Consider the following 13,857-nt stretch of genomic DNA (forward strand, 5'->3'; position numbering starts at 1 on the left):
ATGTGTAGTAATAATTACCATTGTGTAGTAATAATTACCGCTTCCTTTCCCCACCTCCTATATTTAGCACAATCAAGTTTCCAAACCACATATCTTTAAAAAGCTTCATAATAAAGACGTCAAGTCCACAATTTGGATGTCTATGCTGCCTAAGCAATGGGACCGTTTAAATACTGTGGCTGGATTGGTTATGTTTCCTCCTGTGGGGCAGTTACAGACAGGCAATCAAACTGCCATCTTGTGCCATGGGCCTCCTTGGAAGTAAAGGGACCCACTGCTCTTTCCCCTCTGCATTTTGCTGATCCACAGTAGGTGGCAGCTTCATGATGTTATGGGACTGTGGCAGTTCACGTGCGGCACACAAGGAGGAATTGGCAGGGTGCTGCCGTGATTGGTGGATGTCAGCATGGTCGCTATGCACTCTGGTGCAATCACTGTGTGTCAGAACTTTGCCAAGGGATGTCTGTGTAAACTAGTCCTCCTATGCAGACGGGCATAACATACTGACTGGCAGGTACCACCCTGGTGTCAGTATTTACGATGTGGCTGATGATTTCATGAGCAGATGATACCAGAACTCCGAGGTCTGCACTAGGCAGAACTTACGTTCCTATGACATATAAAGCCCAAATGTTAAGGCCCCTAGGTAATTTAGGCAATGTTTGGACAAGAATGCCCAACTGAATACAGAGCCCATGGACTAATTCAGGCCAATGTTTGGAACATAAATGGCCTTGGTTAATCTGACCTTCACCTTGAAAGTCGATCTTTGGTACCAACAACCATGGTACTCTTTAGTGATTTTCCTTCTACTGGACTGGCCATGGTATTTATGCTGGGACCCTGCAGCATTCCATCTTCTTCCTTACACTGCATGCATTTGAATTTATTTATTTATATCCCACTTCTCTCCCCAGTTCAGACTCTAAGTGGCATTTTGAACATTGTTCTCCCCTCCTCCATTTCCTGTGGGTCGCCCGGGGTCCTTGTCTACCATTCTGTCCACAAATCACACTAACTATTTACCATCTACAGGAAACCACTGGGAGAGGTCATTTGGGCATTTGGAATGAGGTGACACCAATATGTGGATGATACTCAGCTCTCCTTCTCCTTGGTAGCTGGGTCAGGTAAGCCTGTGGAAGTTATGTACAGGTGCTTGGAGAAGGTAATGGGATGGGAAAAGGCTGAAGAGCCGTAGCTCAATCCAGACAAGACTGAAGTGCTGCTGGTCAATAGAGGAGCTGGTTGAGGACTGCAAAGTCAGCTTATTCTGGAATGGGTTGCACTGCCCCAAAATGAGCAGGTTTGTAGCTTGGAGCGTGACCTGTGATTGAAGGCTGAGGTCTCCTATGTGACACTTAGCTCCTTTTACCAGCTTCGGTTGAAATGGCAGCTACAGCTTTTCCTTGAAAGCATGACCTGGTCACAGTGATCCATGCTCTGTTTACACCCAGGTTAGAGGAATGTCATGCACTTCATGGGGGCTGCTTTTGAAAATAGTCCAGACACTTCAATTGGTCCAAAATGTAGCAGCCAGGCTATATTGTCAAGGGCTAGTTAGCAGGATTGCATTACCTCTGTGCTGAAATATCTGCACTGGTGCCCACCTGTTTCCAAGGACAAATCAAAGTGCTGATTCTGTCCTTGAAGGCCTTGAAGCGGCTTAGGCCTAGGGCATCTGATGGGCTGCTGCCTTCCATAAAGTCCATTCCACAAGTTAAGTTCTGCTTTCCCAGCCCTGCTCTCTGCTCTCTGCCTTGTGAGCCAATAAGAGAAGGCATTTTATGTCCTTTGCCCTTGATGCTTGCCTAATACCTACCATACTGTCTTAATCGCCAGGCCAAAACATTTCTTTTTATCTATATATTTTTAAAGTGTTATACTTGTTTCATGATTTACTTCCAGTCAGAAGCTGTCTTCATGCTGTTTGTATGACTATTTTTTTTTAAATAGATTGTTTCAGAATTTTTTTGATATTGGTAAACTGATGAATTTTGGGTGCTTTTACTTACAAGAGTGTTAAAAAAGTCCAAAATGCAAATGAACAAGAGTAGCTGTTTTTTTCTAGAATAGTTTTGGTACTAAATTCATCTAAACTCTGTACTTCAGGCACACATTTAGTGAGTAAAGATAAGCAAAGGTTATGCCGCTGGCCTCCCCCTCTTCAGATGTGCTGTGCAGGCTGCAGTAGGCTTCCCTTGTGGCCGTGCATAGGGATAGTTCTGTGTCCCTGGCAATCCAGCCCATCAGTGCATGCCACCTGATTATTCTGATTGCCTATTTGGAGGGCAGTGAGTAGAAAGGGTGTTAACTTGAATTGCAAAGCCCCTGTGGCATGAGGGGCTCCTCATCTTCCTCGTCTTCCTCACTCACACAACCTGGAAAAGTTTTCATTGTAAAATTTCTTCCTTGATTATCCCAGTGCCTCTGGTTGATTTTTCTTCATTTTAAGCAGCGCAGATACAAGATGAGCCAGTAGAAGACAGCCATTACCTTTAAACAAAATAAATCTGTCTTTTCTGTGACTGCAATAACTTGAGGCGGTATTTTCTCCCACCGGGCTGGTGCTAGGTTTCTTCAGCATCTGATGCTCTGATAAAAACTAATCTGATCTCTTACCTCAGCGGATAAAATTGTGTAGGCCAATCTTGCCGCTAGCTCAATCTTGTACAGGGGCAATCACCTCTGGCCAATTGTGCTAAACTGGGTATTATGGTTTTGTTAAAAAAAAAAAAAAAATCCCGGTGGTTGGGAGGATACACAACTTTCTTGCGGCAAGGACTAATCTGTCTTAAGACCCAAAGTTCAGCAGTAGATCAAACATGATCAATGGTATCTGACAAGTTAACCCAAATTGCTGATCATTTTTCCTAGGCTCCCTTTGGGTTTCAAAAAGACACATCTTCACGTTGGGGTGCTTTTGCAATAAGATTGCAAAGAAGAAACAATTAGGAGTGCTGCTATCGGAATTTTGTACAATACAATTGATCAGCTACTATCATGATTACTGTTCCTCCAGAATGGAAAGGGATAGCAATCCTTTTACTAGTATGTACATAAGTGCAGGGGGCCCATTCTGATTTACTTTGGCATTTTTAGTATTTTATTTCTAAAAAATATACAGCTTAAAGATTAGGGAGGGTTTTTTTTTTAAAAAAAAATCTGTCAGATTGATTTTGAATAAGATAGTTTGGACAAACTATTTTAAATCATTATTGCTGTGTTAACAATTGAAGATTGTGATGATGATTTATGGACAGTCATATTGATAAACTGACCTGAGAGACGGAAGCTGCAATGCTTGGCAGTGCTTTGACTGGAGGAGGTAGGTCTGTTATTGACATGTTACACCAGTGGTGGCGAACCTTTGGCACTCCAGATGTTATGGACTACAATTCCCATCAGCCCCTGCCAGCATGGCCAATTGGCCATGCTGGCAGGGGCTGATGAAATTGTAGTCCATAACATCTGGAGTGCCAAAGGTTCGCCACCGCGGCGTTACACGAAACACTGGGCATTTGGTGCCTTTTTAATATAGTCACTATTTGGAACAGAATTAGGTGTGTATTACTCAGTAGTAACTTGAATGCACCAGACTCTATGATATAAGAATTTGCCTTATACTAACTCAGACCAAAAAAAGTGTCTGTCCCAGTACTGCCTACCCTGTACTGTCTACTCTGGAGTTGCAGGGCAGGGGGGGCGTGTCCCCTGGCCTGTGCGACACGCCGGAAGGCCAGAGGGGACAGTAAGGCGTGGGGGAAATGGCACCTTCCAGCTGTTGCCGTTCGCATGGCAGCAGTTGGAAGATGCTGCTTCTGAAAAACCTCGCTCAGGGAGCGAGGTTCGGAAGCAGCGTCTTTGCACCACTCGGGGGTTGCGAGGCTGGCGCTGCTGCAGTCACGAGAACCCCTCCACAGGGACGCTGTTTTTAGTGTCCCTGGGGTGCTCTTTACCTCCCGTGTGGAAAGGGCCATGGTAACAAGACTTGGTGAATCAGATGCAGCGGACAGAAGGTTCCCCCGGACCCCACAACACCAACCTGCTTTTCTTTCTTTTTAAAAAAGTAATACTTATTATTATTAAATCAATAAACTACAATATTAAAAAAGACTTTTCTTTTTTGAATGTTGCCAACCTGCTTTTCCAACAGCAAAGCAAGGACCATAACCTGCCTTGAAAACAGGTTGTGAAAGTGTCCTAGGGCATATGAGGCAGGATGTACCACTTTTAAGGACACATGGGGGGGGGAGGTTGAGGGTTTAGGAGGAGGTAGAAGGGGAGGTAGAAAGGGAGGCACAGGAGGGGAGGTAGAAAGACACGGGGTATTGAGAGGGTTAGGTAGATTGGTATGGATCATGGGGGTGAGGTGGAGTGGCAGTCCAGCAGTATTGAGTCGCCACTGATTCAAACATTCCCAGATGTTGCCTTCTCCCTCTAGAATACAGCTGAAAAATAATGCCTGCACAAGCCCTTTCACTGCTTAAGAGACAAATGTCTGTCATCGCCATAGAAATGTAAATGATGTTTTCCATTTCCAGTTTAGCCACAGCTAGGGGGAAATAGTCATTAGCAAACATTGTACTTACGAGTTGATGAAAAGCAACCAGTGATTTATGTAGCCATTTCAGACTATTGTTTCTTTTATCACAAGGGTGCAGGCCCAGAGTCCCTTTAGCATCAGTCAGTGCCACGCAGAGGCCTCCTTGCTGAATTAGTCTCAACCAAGTGTAGTTAAATTTCTGGTTCTGCACATGGGAAGGAATCCATAACAGACAATGTTTTCATCTATGAAAGTGAATTTTTGTCTGGGTCTGAAATTTTAAAGCCTAGGGGTCAAATAAGGGTATGTTCTGTTGTCATTATTTAACCATGGTAAAGTTCACAATCGCCACTACTAGAGCAGTCCTTGTCGATTTGGACATAAGTCAAGTCAACATATGTCTAAACATATTGAAATATATCAAAATACCAGTTGGAAGGATGTACCTGGGCCATGAGGAGGTAGTCTGGCTTGTAACCTTAGCAGTAGCCAATTTCCCCCAATTAACTGCATACGTTTTTTTTTTTAAAAAAAAAATTGGAGGAATGAAAATAGCTGGACAAGAGTCCTGCTCTGACAGACAAAGGAATTCAGCTGGAAGCTGGCAATGTGACTGTACACTTCTGACACGCACATGCACACACACACACGATTCTGGACACTTTCCCGTTCTTTGTATTTATGTTGCTTATGTGCTCATGCTGCATCGGGTTCCCCCACCTTTTTCCCATTTGTTTTGCTCCCTCTAGCTGTCATTTCAATATTTCATCACCGTATCTCCAGTTTATTTCCCTGCACTTTTAAAGTGCTCGGTGATTCAGGAATGAAATATTGAAGCAGCCACTAGAGGGCACAAAACACATGCAGAAAAGAAAAACAGCAATGCAATATGGGTACGCAAGCAATGAAATAATATGTGTGGACTTTAGATCTGGGTTTGGGGGACTTTATTTGTTACTATTAGTAGGAAGATCCAGATGGTGCCTGGCAGTGGGTGAGAAGCAGATTAATTCCATCTAGGGTGACTTTCTCTTCCCCTTCTTACCATTTTAAATGTGAGACAGAGGTATGATCTGAAGGGTCCTTGGCTATTAGCCATGGGAATTGCAACCTGGGACCTACAGTAATTAGCTTGGCAGAGCGGGAGCAGTCAAATTTATTTGTGTTTACTTGACTATCTGCTTTTATAATTTAGAACTTCATTGGGTTCCTCTGGACACAAAAGTGGCCAAAGTGAAATACTAAATGAAGAAGATGAAGAAGAATTGCTTTTTATACAATTAGTTTTCTCAGCTTTAAGGTGGGCCAGTTGACATGGGCCTATGATTTTGAGGGGCCAACTCCCTCAGGTAGAGGCCAAGGAGACCCTTTGTTAAAGGCTACTGATATTGTAAAGATAGTCAAGGGGGATCCTTTAGCAAAAATTTAAAAATATTTTAAAGATTCATAATCATAAATTATTAATACAGATAAAATATAAACAAATTATATGTATTTACCTCTGACTACAAAAATACTTGATAAGCAGTTTGAATTGGGGCCTACATTTCCCATCTGGCCTGGGCCTATTACCAGCTTTGTGTGGGCCGATCAATGTATTCCTCCAGCATCTTTGCAAGCGCCTCAGCTGATGAAGATCCCCCAACAGCCTTCCTTTAGATCAGCCAGTGGAGGAGGCCTTTGGAAGGCCACCCTTGGCTTGTATGCTTGTAAATAATAATTAGGTATCCTTAGTCTGACAATACATGATGATTGTTTGTACATTTTACTATTCTTCTTGTCCTCTGATAACACTCTGTAGAACTACAGCTGCTACCCAAAGTTTCTGGTAGGAGCTGAAAGCTTGCAATGCACTCTGCCCTTCGTGTGTAAAGCTGCATCGTAAAACCATTTTACTGTCTCAGAAATGGACATTACAGCAACCATATTTGGCCTCTTGTATGCACAATGCAAAAAGAACCCAGTCAGTCTTACCTCATTATTGACATCACAGGTTTCAAGGGCCAGAGTAGATTCGCGCACAGTGATGCACTTTGCCAATGCTGTGTTAACAATCTAGAACAGAAAACCAGTTGAAACAATTGTTTAGAAAAGCAGCTTTGAAGCAGGCATAAATGCTCAGGGGGACAAAACACTGCAACCGAGAAATGATTTAACAAAGTTGTCTTTCTTAACAACTGTCTTGCCCATATGGAACCAAGTAAACAAAATCAAACTTATCCTTAAGGTAATGCCCAGCACACCAGGGAATCTTTCTGTTTACTCCTTTTTCCTGAATTTTCCCACCCCAATGAGCAGGAATGGTGCCATCAGAGAGGTAAAGAAAGGGAAAGGTAATAGACTGTATTTGGGGTCTATACCTTTCCCCTGTGAGACAGAATGCCCAAACATTTCTTCCCTCTAGCAAATGCATACTGACTTCCTTTTTTTGTGATAGCATCAGTTATTACACCAATCCTCACTCTAATCTCATACCTATTTTCGTGACAAAAAAAAAAACCTACACAAAAGAAAGGAGCAAAGACCTTAATGTATAATAGTCTTGGAAGGATCCATGCATATTCCAAGAATGAATATGGGCACAGCACAAGCAACAACCACCACAGTTACTCTGTCCATGCACATTCCTACAATTATGTACATACTTCTGGCAACCACAGCAAGGGCTTTTAAGGCAAGTGAGAAGCAGGGGTGGTTTGCCATTGACTTCCACTGCAGAGCCTTTCTTGATGATCTCCCATCCAAGAAAACCCCTTGGATTCCAAGATCTGATGAGATCGGGTTGTAACATACCACCTTCCCTGCCACTGCCTTCCCCACCACATCATTAGAGGTGCGCTTTTATTTGCTGAAGGTTATTAATTGAGTGATTGATTGCCATGCAAAATATCTGATCTAAAAGTACAACCTGAACTGAAACCCACTGCATAGGTGTAACACAGAGGACTGACTACAGCCCTCTTTTGTGGTTATGATTTTGGTGTCCCAACCCTGCGTAATGAGTCATTACTACCTGTGATCTTCCTGGTATGTGACATCACCATTTTGTGCATAAAGCAATGCATACAGTTTCCAGCTTTGGCACGCACATACTGTACCCTCTACAAATCTGGGTTGTCAATTGCCTGTTCCAAAGCTGGAAAATACACATTATCCTAGTCATATATAATGGCAACCACACGTAACAAGAGGCTCACATGTAGCACAGGGGTAGGGAACCTGCGGCTCTCCAGATGTTCAGGAACTACAATTCCCATCAGCCTCTGTCAGCATGGCCAATTGGCCATGCTGGTAGGGGCTGATGGGAATTGTAGTTCCTGAACATCTGGAGAGCCGCAGGTTCCCTACCCCTGATGTAGCATAATCTCTCCATACGCTTGGTGGGATTGTTAAAATGACAACTATTGATTGGGGCTAATGTGATACATTTGGGTCCTTAAATAAAATCTAAATGGATGCATGAAAGTCATCCTTTGGTTTGCAGGAGAATGTTCAAACTAAGCAAGACTGCAGATTTTCATTGGTAAGTCAATGAAAGCTGTCGTTGATTAGCTGATTAAGGTCAGTTTTAATGAGTTGGTCACTCCTATTTATTATCTGCAGTTATTTTCACTGGCAGTGAAAAGGAGCGTATGAAAGATGACCTCTCCCCCTAACAATGTGCTTGTATTTGCATATTAAACTGTTCCATGCTTTCTTCATGCTCTCAAAAATGTACCATTAATGGATTGGTTAGAAAGTCTGTGATTAATCAGCTAACATTCTTTAGTTTGTTTATAGCCCTAAAATCAATCCTTTTTGCTTGGATACTCCAAACTTTCTATTTACTGCTTCTACTACTAGGAATCGTGTGTGTGTGTGTGTGTGTGTGTGTGTGTTTGTGTGTGTAAAAGCCATCCCATATCGGCCCCATATCATTAACCTAAGCCAGGGACTGGTTAAAAAAGCAATTCTCCACAGCTGACCTTATGCGGTCCCTTTGATTGCCCAACCCATTACAACAGCCATCTGCCAGCTTAAAATGATCTTGCCTAACCAAAACTAATTCAAAGTTTTAAAAAACCTCTTCTGAGGTAATCATGTGAGCGGTAATTTGTTAACGTAAAGGTCAGAAAAATAAATATAAATAAGTGGCTAGCCCTCCTGCTGTCAACAGAGCTCAGTTTGCTAATGGATTCAGAAGCTGAATGAGTGATTACATGTTGCATTTCCCCTACCACGTCCCAAGTGTCTTCTGAAGGATCTCTCGTCTGTTGAATTTCTCTTCTTTCCTCCCTTCTGCTGTGATGGATTGGGGCTGAGGACCATGCCAATGGGCCGCTCTCTGCTCCCCAACTGTTCAATATACTTTGAATTTGTAGAAATGGGGCCAAGGGCTGGACAGTGGAGCTGCAACATTCTCACAGCATCATATTCTGTGCCAGATGAAATGAGATAAAAGCAGGGACCAACCCAGACTGAAGAAGGAAGTTGGATGAACGTACATGCGCAAAGATAGAGAAACCCCTCAGGAACAAAAGTGTTATTTCTCTCACTTCCAGGCATTGTGGGTAGGAAATAGTACCCTGTTAAGAGTGGCCGAGTTTGTTCCTTTCTGTTGTGGTAGATACTGACAACTGCTCCACTGTGCTCAAGCAGCTTTGGGCCCTCAATCAGTGAGAAAAATGGGATATAAATAAAAAATAAGCATCTTACATTCTGATAGTGAACCCAGTGACTGGAGCTGTGAACAAGCAAGACAGATTTTTCTGCAAACCTGAGAAGGGCCCCAAGTTTGCATTGGGTGATTTAAAGCACCTGAAAATAATAAAAACCAATCTGGCTGTGGCAGCAGTGGTGGGGAAGACTTGGAAAGGGGAAGGTTTCATGATGGGGCTTCCACTAGAGACCCTCACTAAACCCTATAGACCTAGAAGGCCCAGGCTAGCCTGACCTCGTCAGATCCCTGGAGCTAAGCAGAGTTGGTCCTGTTTAGTACTTGAATGGGAGACCTCCAAGGAATATCAGGATCGGGTATGCAGAGGAAGGCAACAATAAACTATTTCTTGTTAATTTCTTCCCTTGAGAACACTACTGGGTTGCCATGACACACACAAGCCCAACAGCCCATTTAGCAAACGGAACCAATTAAATATTCCCACAATTCCAATTATGTACATTTCTTTTGATTCTGGCACATATATGGAGCAGCGTCCCAAGCACCACTATACAATTATTATGTTTTTTTAATCACCTGTAATGGAATCTCAAGATCCTCAGTGTCTGTGCAGAGCAATTAATTCAATAAATTTCTAGAGTTACTATTTAGGCACGAACACCCCTGTCCCAGAAGAAATGATTCAGAATATGCAAATCTGAAGGGCAGAGTTGTGCCTTTTTCATTAAGTTCCTTTTTGTTTACCACAGCAGTGACAACGTTAAATTTTACCTCAGAACTACTTTCTTCCACTTTCTTCTCTTACTGTGAGTAAATTCCTTCATCTTCCTACGTATAAGAGCCTTCTATCCACTGGGGAGTCCTCTCTGAGACTTCCCAGGCCTTTCCACGCTAACCACTTATAGCAAACACTACCTCATTTAGAAAACTGCTGTGTGGTGAAAAATTACCCTCTACCCACAGTCATGATCACTCATAATACTGAACCCTGCAAGCATTGTCTGAAACTCACCCAACAGTTCTAAAGAAACAAATGATCCTCAGCTTCTCCTTTCAGGGATGCTAATCTCCATGTGGCATTTGGAGATCCCCCAAGAATACAACTGATCTCCAGGCTTCCCCTGGAGAAAATGGCTACTTTGGAGGGTGAATTCTATGGCATTATACTCTGCTGAGGTGCCTCCCCTCGCCTCCCCTTCTAAATTGCGACCTCCAAATCTCCATGGTTGACACCTCTGGCCCTTTCCGCACAACCGAATTAAAATTTTGAGGCAGGAAATAAAATGTTTACTCTGCGGAATTCCACATGGTTTTTACCCCAAAACTTTCTAAAGCATTTTATTTGCTGCTTCAAAACATTTTATATGCATGCTCTTTTATAACAATTCTCAAGCCTGAAATGTTTTCCAAATGTTTTCAGGGCTGTGCGATCTATTTAAACATGTTTTCCATGCCTCTCTACCATACCGGAACATCCTCCTTGGGACCATTTTCTATTGCCTCACTATGCGCACTCCATTCCTTCTCACCTGATTATTTCCATCATTTCTGTTTTTTAATTTATTTTGGGGGTTAAATCTTTAAAGCTTCAATTATACAAGTTATGGAGAAATGTAGCATTGAAGGCACTGAAGCATCAAAGCATCGTTTCTACAGAGAATTTAAACACAACAGAAAAAAATACAAAATGGTGGCCAAGAATTGTTTTGAGGTAAGTGAATGTGGCCAAGGGGTATGTGTGTCAAAAATGTTCTTCAAATGTTTCCAGGGAGTTGTGCAGAACAGGCCTCTGTCTCCTTTGGAACAGGTCCTCTTAGTGTTGAAGAGGATGCCCAATCATCTCTGAAACCACAGGGCATCTTGATATAAGACAAACTGGTCTGAACAGACCTTGTCATGGAGATTCTGAAGCCCTTCCTTCCAAAACAACAATGACCTCCCCCCTCCCCGATGTCTGAACACTAAAACACTATTCCTTTGAGTTCTGACACTTTTGGTGGTATCTCAGATCCTCAGCCTAGACTTAAAGACCCAACACCAGATTCAAAATGCACCCCAACAGAAAGAAGTGATATGCATGTATGTTAGAGGTAGTCCACCCCCACAGAGGGATTTAACTTGCAGAGGCGTTGAAGAAAGAGCTGAATTGTGAGGAATGTTTGCTCAGGGCATCTGTATGTGACAAAAAGTGAGGGGGGGGGGGGTTGCACACAATAAGGACAATGATTTTCTGGTGACTGGCAATAACGTATAGGTGCTGTCCATGGTAAATAGAGATGGCTGTAAAATTAAGGTTTTGGATCAGCCTATCATGTGCTGCCTCTCTGAAGCACCCCATCAATAATTCTGGTGGCAACACCACTGTCAGCGTTGGACACATGCAGCTGCTTTACACCTGGTCTATCGAGTTCAGTATGGTCTGCCCAGACCAGCAGCAACTCTTCAGGGGCTCAGGCAGTCACATCACTTCCTGCCTGGCCCTTCTTCTGGAGATGCAAGGGATTGAACCTGGAACCTTTGCTGTACTACTAAGCCACAGGAAGTCCGGAGCTTAGTGTGAAAGTCTGTCAGGATAGTCACTCTTCTATGGAAGTTATTGGGTTTTGGAAAATGATATAAGCAATCCTGATTTTATTCCTAGAGGAAGGAGAAAAATGGATTCCTTGCGCCCTCTAGTGGTTGCGAGTTAGAAATGTGAACTCCTAGAAGAAATTATGCTTTGAATAAGTTATTAAAGTGTTGGAAGGCAAGAAGAAATATTTTAAACAGTAATTGTGGAAAATGCCTGAAAGATCTTTTGGCATCCACAAACGTGATCTGCTACTATGTGAATAATTTTTCTTGCTAAACACTGTTACAGAGGTTATCGCATGGAACAATACCACAGCCTTGCAGACCAGGAAGAAAGAGAGCCCAAAAGGCATTTTTGAGGTTTGCTAGCATAAACAATTTCTCCCAATTTCAAAATATGTTGGATCATACTGAGAATTTCCTGCAACATCCAGCCAGCTGGTGCCACAAAGCCTGCAAGCAGATATGACTGCAACAGACTTCTCTTGTTATATAGCCCAGGATCTAACATTAAGATATGCTGTCTCTGATCATGGAGGTTTCACTTATTTAACATGTCTAATAACCAATACTCTTTATTAAGCAAGTGGTTTATTGTACATTTCTTTCCATGCAGAAACATTTGTGCTAAGACAAATGAACTAGGCCAGGAAAGCTTGAGAAAGATGGGAGAAATATCAACAAAGGATACAGTTCTGATGTCAACATATGTGCCTCTCAATATCGGTTTCAAAGAGATTAGAATTGCAGAGGGGGCACCACAGTTAATTTATAGGACAGTCCTAAGCAAACTTACATACTTCCAAGCCCACTGATTCAAGTGGATTTAAAATGGTGAGACTCTTCTTAAGACTGAACTACTAGTGGCTATAATAAAAAATGGAGACCTAGTTAGCACATCAGTGCCAGAGGAGGATGCAACAAGTTTCTTGGTCTATTTTAAGCTACTGTATTTCCATCACGCATTCCCTTTATTCTGCCCAAACAAACTCTCTAAAATTCCAGTCCTGCTTTCCTATCAACCATGACAGCTAAATAGAACCTACCGTAAATAGTAGACCTCAGAATATCAGATGCTGAGGACAACCCCGTCCCCCCCGAAAATGCTGTCACTTTCAAGTCCTGGTTGTAAGCTTATCAGAGATATTTGGCTGAAGAGAGGCCTGGCCTTGATGAACTACCAGTTTTTCCAAAGGTCAGAAACTGATACAGGGACTGAGAACTGGATCAATCTTCTGACTCCTGCTACAGGACAGTATCTGCTTTAACCAGTGAGGTTAAAGGGGCTTATGATGTGCCTGACGCTACGAACACACACAAGACCAAAAGCAGGGTGTGAGCTGCAAAACCAATCCTCCCTATCACTCTCCCGTCAGTTAGTTTACCCCTGCTCAAATCCCACCAGGATCCACTCCGGCTCCCTCTCCAAATGCATTTTGCTCTTACCTCCTGCCCAACTTATAACCTGATTCCTTCTTTCCTTGCCGCCAGCTTTTAGAAGTAAAGATAGGCTTGAACAGCAGCATAGCTGCCAGGGGGGCAGGGTGGGGTGTCCTGCCCCAGGAGCGCGGGTGTGTGAGCGTGGCGTGGGCATGGCATGGGTGTTCCAGGGCATGGCGGGTCGCAGGACACACACGTGTCCCTGGCACAATTCCCCGCGACGCCCCTGGGCATGAAGGATAGCTATCATCTGATTGAAAACGAGCAAACATCCTGAACTAGCAAACCTTCCTGTCACTCTTTCTCTACTCTGTATTTGTTATTACACCCAACAAAATCCGTAGAATCAGGCAAGGGTGAACTCTGACTGCTTCCACAAAGGGATGCAAAAACACACCCTCACCATGATAGCAGCAGTTAGACATGTGTATATGTGTGTGTGTGTGCGCGTGCGTGCGCGGGGGGAGGGGGTGAATGGTGTCAACCATTCCCCCACATCCTTCCACCACTCACTGTGGCTGCTATGCTATCCCCCTTTTCTTCCCATCACACCTGCCCAAAAGTGCAGAGATTATATAGACCTTACTGGGTTATGGTTCAGAAGTCCCTTTCCCCATACTTTTCCTTTCCCTGCCAAGCCGCC

General features: G+C 43.3%; 1 protein-coding gene across 1 annotated transcript in view; it reads right to left on the minus strand.

Moving 5' to 3' along the window:
• GALNT5 (polypeptide N-acetylgalactosaminyltransferase 5) overlaps nt 1–13,857 on the minus strand; it is a 40,740-nt gene that overhangs the window by 6,149 nt on the left and 20,734 nt on the right. Inside the window, exons 8-9 of the mRNA XM_048486503.1 lie at nt 6,521–6,601; nt 4,593–4,751 (exon numbers count right to left, since the gene is read on the minus strand). Coding sequence (XP_048342460.1) covers nt 4,593–4,751; nt 6,521–6,601 — 240 coding nt within the window. The remainder of the gene's footprint in view (nt 1–4,592; nt 4,752–6,520; nt 6,602–13,857) is intronic.

Source organism: Sphaerodactylus townsendi, linkage group LG02 (assembly GCF_021028975.2).
Source record: "Sphaerodactylus townsendi isolate TG3544 linkage group LG02, MPM_Stown_v2.3, whole genome shotgun sequence".
Classification (NCBI taxonomy): Eukaryota; Metazoa; Chordata; class Lepidosauria; order Squamata; family Sphaerodactylidae; genus Sphaerodactylus; species Sphaerodactylus townsendi.